An 11998-nucleotide genomic window follows, 5' to 3' on the forward strand; every position below is an offset into this window, starting at 1 on the left:
TCGTATAGACGAGGTAAAGTGTGTTCTGTCTGATACTGTATAGACAAGGTAAAGTGTATTCTGTCTGATACTGTATAGACGAGGTAAAGTGTGTTCTGTCTGATACTGTATAGACAAGGTAAAGTGTATTCTGTCTGATATCGTATAGACGAGGTAAAGTGTGTTCTGTCTGATATCGTATAGACGAGGTAAAGTGTGTTCTGTCTGATACTGTATAGACGAGGTAAAGTGTATTCTGTCTGATATCAGTGAAAGAACAAATTGGCATTGTAGTGTGGCAGAGTGCTCTCCCAGGAAAGAGCAGCCCAATTTTCACACAGTTTTCACAAATCTGTTGTAGTTAGAAGTAACTCTGTAATGTGATGCAGTGCACTACGGTACAGATTTGTTTAATTCAGTTTGGTTCAGGTCAACACAAAACAGTACTGATTACAACAACAGTGTATTTCAATACAACACATGACTATACAGCAGAACACAAACAGTTTTGTTTCTTCTTGAGTGTGTGCACATGTCAGCATTTGGTTACTTTTCTTTCTTTCTTTTTTTCTTTTTCCTGTTTTTTAGTCACACTTCTAAAGAAGGTACTTTTCTTCAAAATATGTATATATCATATGGCAAAGAGATGCAAACACATTACTTTTTTTTTTTTTTCCTTTTTTGCTACTGCTATTTTTACTAGTTTTAAACGTACACATGTTCATATGTCTTGAACGGCCAAGATGTGCTTGGGGGCATGTGTGTGACTGTGTGTGTCTACATCTTGAGTGAGTGGGTGTGGGTTGAAGTTGGAGTGGGATGATTTGTGGGTGCAGGTGTATTTGTGTGTTTTTAGTATGCACATATATATGTCATTGTATTTTTCACTGTAAATGCCTGGGGCTTTTGTATCATTAGATTGGATGTACCAAATGTCCTTTTATTTTATTTTATTTTATTTTTTTGTTATGTTGTAATCTACAGAGAAATAAATACATTTCCATATTTTTATATTCATGTCATTTTTGCATCAGAATACAAATCAGTTGTTTAGCAATGATCACTGACATAATAATAATGATAATAATGATAATATCGCTACTACTGCTGTAGCTAATGATAATGATGACAACAATGAGAAGAAGAAGAAGAAGAAAGCAATAATGATAATTTATAAAAAGAAAAAAAAAGAAAAAAAGAAGAAGATAATAATATTATTATTATTATTGTTATTATTTTATATCATTATTGTATAATAATAATAATGATACTTATAGCAATAACAACAACGCTGATGATGCTAATAATATAATGTTTCTGTAGTGGGCATCATGTCAGTGATAAACAACACTGCTTTGCTGTACCCCTTCCCACACACTCAGATTCATCCCGTCGATCCTCACGCCATGGTGGCGCCACGTCAGATCACTCCAGCACCACTCCTCTGCACCACGGGGCAACCCAGCTGCAAGAGTCGCACCCCCTGCGGCCCCTGTTCGTGTCCAGTCGCGGACCGGCCCCAGGAAGCAGTCACCGCGGCCCCCACCTCAGCAGGATCCCGTCTGTCGAGGCGTCCAGCGTCAACGCCCGGGGAGGGAGGATTGGTTCATCGGCAGACGGCTTGATTCATCCAGACTATGTGGAGAGAGTGATCCTCCCTGAGTACGTCGACAGACTGGACTCTCCAGGGGAGGAGATAAACGAGGAGCCACCGCCGTACGATGCCATTGAAGAGCATATGGACTTTCCTGCCCCCCCAGCCTACACAGACCTGTTTCCCCCAAAGACCTGATCCGTTCTGTCTCTTGGCGTTTTGGCCTCCTCCATGTTGGTAAAGCTCGTTAGTCTGGAATCTTCTTCAGATAATAAATAGAATAAGATAAAAATGAATTAATGAATAAATCTCACTGCCAAAAGTGACTTGAATTTTTCGACAGAAACTCTGCTTTTTTTTTTTTTGCTTTTTTTTTTTTTTAACAGATGTTACAATGTATTAATTTGCTCATGTGGGTCATATTCTTATAATCCAGTCTTTGCTGGGTTTTTCCTCCCGACTCTTTTTTTTCTGTCCCTGGGGGAAGGATGAGGGAGGGGGGTTAAGGGAGACAATTTTGGTTTGGGTAACTGGTCAGTGAATTGTTGTGCGTGCTGTCATTATTTCTTTTTAAAACTGTGATTGGGGATTCCCTCCTCAGTGTCTGTGTCACGGCCTGCCACTTCGCAGCACTCCATTGCCATCGCTTTTGTCAGTCACCTTGAAAATACAAATGTTGTTGAACGCTGATTGTGAAAAAAGCATGTGTAGTTTTATGTACAATGTTTTGAAAAACAGTATATGTTGAAGAGACTCACAAAATAACTGTAGAGTAGGGTCACAGTTTTTTGAAAAGAGTTTCATTCACAGTCAGCTGTTGGATGTCTGATCCAGTGTCTTCTAAGGATTAGGGTCTGAGGGCTCATTCTGAGCATAGTGTTGTGTGCTTGGGAAAGGCACTTTGAGCATAGTGTTGTGTGCTTGGGAAAGGCACTTTGAGCATGGTGTTGTGTGCTTGGGAAAGGCACTTTGAACATGGTGTTGTGTGCTTGGGAAAGGCACTTTGAGCATAGTGTTGTGTGCTTGGGAAAGGCACTTTGAGCATAGTGTTGTGTGCTTGGGAAAGGCACTTTGAGCATGGTGTTGTGTGCTTGGGAAAGGCACTTTAATCTCCTCACTCCACTTTGGTGTGAATGGGTACCTGACTTTGGAGGATAAAAATGGTGGAAGGAGAATTTTGGGCCCGGCCTTCCTGTGCTGAAGCCCAGACATGTGGATATGAATTCACTGCCCCTGTGCTGGTAAAGGCCATGGGACCTTTAACCTGTTTTGTATGCAGTTAAATGATCATTTCTTTTTAGGATCTCATGCTCAAAATTTTATTGATTCAAATGTAAATGTTTTCTGAAGTATTCATTACCCCTCCCCCTCCCACCCCTCCCCCTCACCCCCCCTTTTTTTTAAAAATGATGTTCAGTTTTGCTTACATATGAACTGAAACCTGTTTTATGAATGTATTTGTGACAAAATGTTGCAGATACTAAGGTATGAAAAAAAAGAAGAAGAAAAAAGAAGAAGACAACTTCTGACTTGAAATATAGCAGTCATGTGTGGACTTACTGATTGCTCTCAGGTTTTTTTCTTCTTTTTCTAAATACAAAAAAAAATACATCCATCTTTGCTTAGCCACACATTTAAGCCAGCTTTTCTCGCTTTGTGTCATAAATATTATTAATGCGAAGTATTTGTCACAGTTGAGTGAAAAATTTACTTTACTCATAAAAGTATTTCAGAGAACATACATTGGTAGGAGTTCTGTATGAAACAGATGTCTGTTTGGGAGTACTTCTGTACTTTGATCTCATATGGATTTCTCTTTAGGAGTATTTCTATTTTGTATGGATCTCTGTATTGACAGTATGGCGTGTTTTTGTTGTTGTTGTTTTTGTTTTTTCTTTTGTCTGTGTGGTGGTGTTTTTTGTTTTTGTTTTTTTTTTATTCTCCCTTTGGAGCCTGGATCCTAGGCTTTTTAGTTTTAGTTAAAAAAAAAACACAAAAAAACAGTCACTTGCATAGAGTTGAGTTTTGGCTCCTGCCTAAGTTCATACTGTTCTTGATTAAGGGTTTGGTTCAGTAAAGGTTTCATTGTTTGAGGGAGGCCTGGATAGCTTGTTAATCTGTCTGGATGGGATGTCTGTCTGGCGTTCCAAGTGAAGGGGTTATCCCAGCTCTCAGGATGGGAGGGAGGTTCCACAGGGGGTGAAGTCCTGGTTTTGTTCTCATGCTGTTCTGAGGGGGGGAATCCTAAATCAGCCACCTCAGCCCAAGGGACTTAATTGAAGTCCTCAATCAGTCAGTCCTGCCCAAGGGGCATAATTGTACTGTGATAAATTATCAGGGGAGACTGACAGGCAGGACAGAAACTGTGAAAGATTTGCTCAAAGGCTTGAAATCACAATGTCAAAGGCTCCAAGTCATGATCATCACAATCTCATTTATTGTTGGAAATTCATTTATGAAAATTTCCCTACTAAGCTATAGAGGCTATGCCCATAAACCTTGTCAGTGTCTGCCTTCCTTTTCCCCTTTTGTTTATTCATTTATTTATATATTTATATATTTATTTATTCATAAAAATTTCCTGTAGTAGTGAAGAAGAGACTAGTCATGAATCTGAGAAAGTTCTTTAGGGTGGGCCTTGTGCAATATGAATTTCTGCATCCGTGGGTGTCATGGTGATGAATCAAAGATTTTCACAGTGAATTTGTTTTGACTAAAGGTGGTGTTTTTTTGTTGTTGTTGTTGTTTTTTGTTGTTGTTGTTTTGTTGTTGTTTTTTTTTGGGGGGGGTTAATTTTTGTTTTTGTGGTCAGTGTGATTTTAGACCAGTTTTACTTGTAGTTTTGATTGTTTGAAGTGTTCTACAATATCATGTTTGTGAACTTTAACATAAGTGTAATAGCATGAGCATGTTACATCTGTGTTTATAATACCTGTATTCCTTTGGGGCCATATCTTTGATATAAGCTTGGTTTTTTCCCTCTTTTCTTCTTAAACTTGATGATTCTGTTCCATTAATTAATGGAAATGTCCAATGCAATAGACTTGTGCACACACACACACACACACACACACACACACACACATGCATGCACACATATATGCACACTCATGCATATGTACACACATACACACACACAAACACAAACACACATACACACACACAAACAAAATTGCTATGTTTTATTGAGCCAAAAGGTGTCATATTTTTATTGATACAGCTTTACAACTTTCAGTATAATAATATATATATATATATATATATATATATATATATATATATATATATTTAAATATAAGTTTATTTATATATATTTATATCTGTATCCCCCTCTTTCACTCTCTCTTTCTGTCTATAACTGCATAGATGGATGTGTGTGTGATTTTATACATCACACACACACAGATATATATATATATATATATATATATATATATATATATATATATATATAATATAATATATATATATATATATAGAGAGAGAGAGAGAGAGAGAGAGAGAGAGAGACATATAGATATGTGGAGAATTATGTGTGTTTGTGTATGTCTCTGTGTATGTTTCAATATTGTTTGTTTGTGTGTGTGTGTCTCTTTTTGAATTTGATTTCAGTCATTTCCTTGGACAGTATCTTGTGTTTTGCCATATCTTAATGCATTTACTTATTCATTCATATTTCATTTATTTATTTCATTTGTGTTTAGAATGTTATGTTTTTTATTTCATTTAATGATTTATTCATTAATATAATGGGTTTTGTTGGCTCTCAGGGCTCTGGGCAATATGTTAGGTTTATGTGAAGGTCAGGAATTTGCTCTTTTAAAGGTGTGACTTCATGTTCAATGCACATTTACGGTAGTGCAGAAACGGGACCACTGTTCTTTTTTGAACGAATGCCTGAGAGAAAACTTATGGCTAGTCCGTGTGAAAACTTACCGTACTTTAGTCATCGTTGTGGATCAGATGTCTCCTGTGAACAATAGAACATGCATTTATTTTGGATTTTTGTTTTGATATTGTTACTGTCAACTTTTTTTCTTTTTCTTTTTTTTTCTTTTTTTTTTATTCTTTTTGTGTTGAACTATGTGGAAGGACTCCGTCGTAGGAAGGATTCTTTGGATTAGCTTACCAGATGAAATGACAAATGAAGAACTGCGCGAATGAACAAGACAGCAGCCTGCAGAAGAGATCCTCCACAGAGACTGGAGGCAGATCGATCACATGCTGCGCAAACCTGCGTTCAGCACCACACGGCAAGCCCTTGCCTGGCACATGCAGGGAAAAAGAAAAGAGGCCAGCAAAGAAATACATGGTGCCGTGACCTGGAGGTAGACATGAAGAGGACAGGCCACACCTGGGGACAGCTGGAGACCATTGTGAAGAGGACAGGCCACACCTGGGGACAGCTAGAGACCACTGTGAAGAGGACAGGCCACACCTGGGGACAGCTGGAGACCATTGTGAAGAGGACAGGCCACACCTGGGGACAGCTAGAGACCATTGTGAAGAGGACAGGCCACACCTGGGGACAGCTAGAGACCACTCTGAAGAGGACAGGCCACACCTGGGGACAGCTAGAGACCATTGTGAAGAGGACAGGCCACACCTGGGGACAGCTGAAGACCATTGTGAAGAGGACAGGCCACACCTGGGGACAGCTAGAGACCATTGTGAAGAGGACAGGCCACACCTGGGGACAGCTAGAGACCATTGTGAAGAGGACAGGCCACACCTGGGGACAGCTGGAGACCATTGTGAAGAGGACAGGCCACACCTGGGGACAGCTGGAGACTATTGTGAAGAGGACAGGCCACACCTGGGGACAGCTGGAGACCATTGTGAAGAGGACAGGCCACACCTAGGGACAGCTGAAGACCATTGTGAAGAGGACAGGCCACACCTGGGGACAGCTAGAGACCATTGTGAAGAGGACAGGCCACACCTGGGGACAGCTGGAGACCATTGTGAAGAGGACAGGACACAACTGGGGACCGTTGTGAAGAGAACAGGCCACACCTAGGGACAGCTGGAGACCATTGTAAAGAGGGCAGGCCACACCTGGGGACAGCTGAAGACCATTGTGAAGAGGACAGGCCACACCTGGGGACAGCTGGAGACCATTGTGAAGAGGACAGGACACAACTGGGGACAGCTGGAGACCATTGTGAAGAGGACAGGCCACACCTGGCACAGGATAGGGATGGCTGGAGAGTGATTGTTGATGGCCTACATCCCAGGTGGGGCAACAAGCGTAGATTAGGTGAGATGTGGAAGAGCATCATATTGGGAACAGTGCCTGGGCTTTTGTGATGATATCAAGATCATGCTGACAATGAGACTGATCGTTACTGTTGGCAGTTTTATATTACAGGGGAACAACACTTTGTGTCAGTGATTTAGTGTTGTTGCTGTTTGTTGTTTTTGTTGTTGTTACTTCAGCTTCTTTTGTCTGCACCCCTTGAAGGACCAAAGATGTATGAACAATTTTTACTCAGTTTTTTCCTCAACGGTGATGATGAGAATGACGTGATAATCAAAGTCTGAGAAAGCAGCTGAACAGTTCCATAGTGGTGTTCAGGTTGCTAATTCATACTTTGTTTCAGTTATTTGCCTTCTGTGTATCTTTCATTTTATCATATTTTAATGTATTTACTCATTTGTTGATTTATTTTATTTCTTTCTACTTTAATGTATAGAAATACCAACCTAGGGTATGCTGTCAAGGCCTGACCAGTGTGTCAGGTCTATGTGAAGGTCAGGCGTCTGCTCCTTGTTTTCTTGTCTTTTGGGTTTTTTTTTATTCTAAGCAGATGTGGTGTAGCATTTATGGATCATTCTGCACACTTTGACGTCTTCTTGAAACTGAAACTGAAATTGTTCAGACTACCATTGGAATTGAACCCTATCTAACCTGTTAGCGATCCATGATGGTGGTTTTGTGCCCCAGAATTGGGGACATCTTCATTTCTGTTGTTGGATGATGAAAAATGATGGTGGGGGTGATGAAGATTTAGGTTTGGTCTGCTTGATAAGGCTGCACTCTCATGACACATCCTGGGATCATCTGGGCAGGGAGATGCAGACACCTGCAGGGTTGGTCAGGAAATCAGGGCAACACTCTCAAGAGACAACATCCTTGAAGTGGATGACCCATGACTATGTGGTTACCAGTCTTCCCGTTTGTGCACATAGCACATTCAGCTCTGGGTATTAGCGAAAAGAAAGAAAGAAACAAAATCCTCTGATGGGATTTGTACCCCTGTCCTCCTAGGCTTATACCCATGTCTTCCCAGTCCTCAGTCCACAGCACTAACCACTTCACCAGGCAGTCCACAGCACTAACCACTTCACCAGGCAGTCCACAGCACTAACCACTTCACCAGGGAAGCTGTCTTCCCAGTCCTCAGTCCACAGCACTAACCACTTCACCAGGGAAGCTGTCTTCCCAGTCCTCAGTCCACAGCACTAACCACTTCACCAGGCAGTCCACAGCACTAACCACTTCACCAGGGTAGCTGTCTTCCCAGCCCTCAGTCCACAGCACTAACCACTTCACCAGGCAGTCCACAGCACTAACCACTTCACCAGGCAGTCCACAGCACTAACCACTTCACCAGGCAGTCCACAGCACTAACCACTTCACCAGGGTAGCTGTCTTCCCAGTCCTCAGTCCACAGCACTAACCACTTCACCAGGCAGTCCACAGCACTAACCACTTCACCAGGGTAGCTGTCTTCCCAGCCCTCAGTCCACAGCACTAACCACTTCACCAGGGAAGCTGTCTTCCCAGCCCTCAGTCCACAACACACTAACCACTTCACCAGGCAGTCCACAGCACTAACCACTTCACCAGGCAGTCCACAACACTAACCACTTCACCAGGGTAGCTGTCTTCCCAGCCCTCAGTCCACAGCACTAACCACTTCACCAGGCAGTCCACAGCACTAACCACTTCACCAGGCAGTCCACAACACTAACCACTTCACCAGGCAGTCCACAGCACTAACCACTTCACCAGGGTAGCTGTCTTCCCAGCCCTCAGTCCACAGCACTAAGTGATCAGTGTTGGACCTCTGACCCTGTGTTCACCAGTGATCAGTGTTGGACCTCTGATCCAGTGATCAGTGTTGGACCTCTGACCCTGTGTTCACCAGTGATCAGTGTTGGACCTCTGATCCAGTGATCAGTGTTGGACCTCTGACCCAGTGTTCACCAGGGATCAGTGTTGGACCTCTGATCCAGTGTTCACCAGGGATCAGTGTTGGACCTCTGATCCAGGGATCAGTGTTGGACCTCTGATCCAGTGTTCACCAGTGATCAGTGTTGGACCTCTGACCCAGTGTTCTTCCAGGGATCAGTGTTGGACCTCTGACCCTGTGTTCAGTGTTGGACCTCTGACCCTGTGTTCAGTGTTGGACCTCTGACCCTGTGTTCACCAGTGATCAGTGTTGGACCTCTGATCCAGTGTTCACCAGTGATCAGTGTTGGACCTCTGACCCAGTGTTCTTCCAGGGATCAGTGTTGGACCTCTGATCCAGTGATCAGTGTTGGACCTCTGACCCTGTGTTCACCAGTGATCAGTGTTGGACCTCTGACCCAGTGTTCACCAGTGATCAGTGTTGGACCTCTGATCCAGTGTTCACCAGTGATCAGTGTTGGACCTCTGACCCAGTGTTCACCAGGGATCAGTGTTGGACCTCTGATCCAGTGTTCACCAGGGATCAGTGTTGGACCTCTGATCCAGTGTTCAGTGTTGGACCTCTGACCCAGTGTTCACCAGGGATCAGTGTTGACCTTTGACCCAGTGTTCACCAGGGATCAGTGTTGACCTTTGACCCAGTGTTCACCAGGGATCAGTGTTGGACCTCTGACCCAGTGTTCACCAGGGATCAGTGTTCAAGGCCTTGTTCCGGCATGGTGTTGAGTTCTTGGGAAAGGCACTTGACTGATTTATCCTCCCAGGTGTGAATGGGTACCTGGCTTCAGTTGGAGAAGGGTCAAATGGCGGAAGGGGAGGATTAAGCCCCCATCTTCCTACACCAAGCCCCAGACAAAGTGGATATGATGAATTGACTGCCACTATGGCCATTAAAGGCAATGACACCTTCCACCTTTTCTACCTGATTCAGGTGGCCCTCATGATTATGCGGAGCAATGAGTGTATGACTATGAGTGATGCATGATTTTTACATGCTGTCGGAGCTTTGTGATGTGCCATTGATATCGTTTGTTGACCTGGCTGTATCGTCATCAGCATTGATTGACCTTTCTTTTTCTGTTCTTTTCTTTCTCCTTTCTTTCTACAATTTCCATCATCTTTTTTTTTCTGATTCATTGGAAGCGTTCCCTTTCTGATTAATGTTCTTGTCGTTCAGTGGATGGATTTGCGAATCAGTGTTGCCATTTTCCGTGTTGTTTGAAGATATTACAGAATCTTTAAAGTTTTGTTGTTGTTGTTTTTTTGTTTTTTTTAAGCATCTTTCCATTTTATCTGGACTGCAACATACAAAAAACTGGTAAGAAAAAAGGATGTAATATGCTCTGTGTATCTGCATTTGTAAGTGTATTTGCATGTGTATGTGTGTGTGTGTGTCTGTCTGTGTCACATAATACTCGATTAGTCTGATTTCTTTTCCAGATGGCTGGGTGCACAGTTTCAAAATCTATAGAAATTATTTTTATAATGTTTTATACAACCTTAGGGTAGGCTTTCAGGGCCAGACCACCACATTGGCTTTATGTCTAGGTCAAGCATCTGCCCCGTTGTTTCTTTGTCAAGTGGATGTGGTGTTGCACGTATGGATCAGTCTGTACACCTTGAATCCTCCATGAAACTGAAACTTCACGTTTGATGTTTGGGTTCTCACTAATATGAATACATTTCCACCAGTTTAGGCATGGCTTACATTTACAAGCCTAATCCTGTACGAGGCGGTCTTCCTTAGCTAGCCATTTATACAGCAACAAACAATAGATTATGGAATCTCTGAGATGTGACCTTGAAGTGTAAGGATAGGAGGATAACCATGAACATTTTTTGGTGTGTTTCTTGGTTTTGTTTTTAGTTTTTACTTGAATAAAAAAAACAACAACACATAGCTCTGATTTTTCCTCTTAAAAAATGAATGAGATGATAAACAGTAATCTCAGATATGTACAACAAATCATTGATGGACCACTTTAAATGTAAGAGTGCTAATGTCATCCGGACTTGCCATATTCGTTACTGTATATTTGCTAGCTGGGCAGCTTATTTTATGTCCCAGATTTTGCATACAATTATATATTATACAGAACCAGAACAAAAGATATATCATAATATAAGATGTATTACAGCATTCATTAATTGAAATAACATGTCAAGAATTAAAATGAAACTAAAAAAAAGCAAAAAAACAACCAAACCCATTTTCACATTCACATTCACATGCACACACACAAACACACACACACACACACACACACACTTACACATTGATTTTTCTGTTTTTTCAATGTTCAAGTCCTCATCATAACAGACTTGTTTTTACTTTCTTAAAAAAACAAAAAGAAAAAAGTGTAATAAGTGCCATCACTTTAATGCGCAAACATATCATGTAATGTTGCAATCTAAAAATTCCAAGGAAAATGATATGTGTACACATTTTCATTGCAATGTGTATGGTGAATTTTACATGTGTACTTAAAGATTGTTTCAGTATTACTCTTTTTTTTTTCTTTTTTTTTTAATTCCTTCACATTAAACCTAATTTTGAATGTGAATTATCAGTTTGAACAAAACCAAAAAAATGTTTCAGCATTACCTTTTTTCTTTTTAAATTCCTTCTCCTTTAACCTACTTTTGAATTTTGATTGATTAGTTTCAACAAAACTTGAACCATCAATGGAGAAAGTCTGGAAAAATTAATCAATACTGGGTTTTGAAAGAAGACTCACCCTTTTAAGACGTGTCACTGTTCTGGAGTATAGGTCATTCTCCAGGGTCTGTGATAGTGGAAACGACTGTGGAGGTAAAGACTCATAACGTCTCGTAGGTCTTGCCTTTACCTCCACTGCCATTTCCATTTATTACTTTTCCTGAAGAAGGAACTGAGGTCGGAACGTTGACACTTCTCTTCAAAGTGAGTCTTATGTCACAATGAACAGTTGTTCTTTTTTTTTTGTTCTTTTTTTTTATACAGACTTTCTCCATCTGTCAGTTTTACAGACTCTGCAGTCATCTTTTGAGTTTTCACAATATCTTTTTATCAATATATTAATATTATATATAAATAACTTTGAAATTAGTGATAATTTGGTCAATCCATATGTTTTGACATCTTTTTAAACATGTATAGATATTATTTCAGTGCTCAGAACTGGAACTCAGTTTGCTTCAGGTCTTGTGATAAATTCTGTTGTGTTGTAAAATAGATCTTCTTTCTT

At 41.0% G+C, this 11998-nt stretch overlaps 2 protein-coding genes across 3 annotated transcripts in view; one reads left to right on the forward strand and one right to left on the reverse strand.

Moving 5' to 3' along the window:
• LOC143299950 (uncharacterized) overlaps positions 1 to 1905 on the forward strand; it is a 4510-nt gene extending 2605 nt beyond the window's left edge. The window contains exon 3 of one of the 2 annotated variants that reach the window (XM_076613492.1): positions 1362 to 1905. In XM_076613492.1, the coding sequence (XP_076469607.1) occupies positions 1362 to 1771 (410 nt within the window). In that variant the 3' untranslated portion in view covers positions 1772 to 1905. The remainder of the gene's footprint in view (positions 1 to 1361) is intronic. The other variant, XM_076613493.1, reaches the window with a different exon arrangement.
• A 1961-nt stretch (positions 1906 to 3866) lies between these two features.
• Positions 3867 to 8796, reverse strand: LOC143299599 (uncharacterized). Its single transcript, XM_076612886.1, has 4 exons — positions 8743 to 8796; positions 6096 to 8706; positions 5970 to 6011; positions 3867 to 3872 (listed from the first exon to the last, which is right to left on the reverse strand). Exons 2-4 carry the CDS (start codon positions 6408 to 6410, stop codon positions 3867 to 3869), a joined length of 363 nt encoding a protein of 120 aa, XP_076469001.1. The 5' UTR covers positions 6411 to 8706; positions 8743 to 8796.
• Positions 8797 to 11998: the final 3202 nt, after the last annotated feature.

Source organism: Babylonia areolata, chromosome 25 (genome assembly GCF_041734735.1).
Source record: "Babylonia areolata isolate BAREFJ2019XMU chromosome 25, ASM4173473v1, whole genome shotgun sequence".
Classification (NCBI taxonomy): Eukaryota; Metazoa; Mollusca; class Gastropoda; order Neogastropoda; family Buccinidae; genus Babylonia; species Babylonia areolata.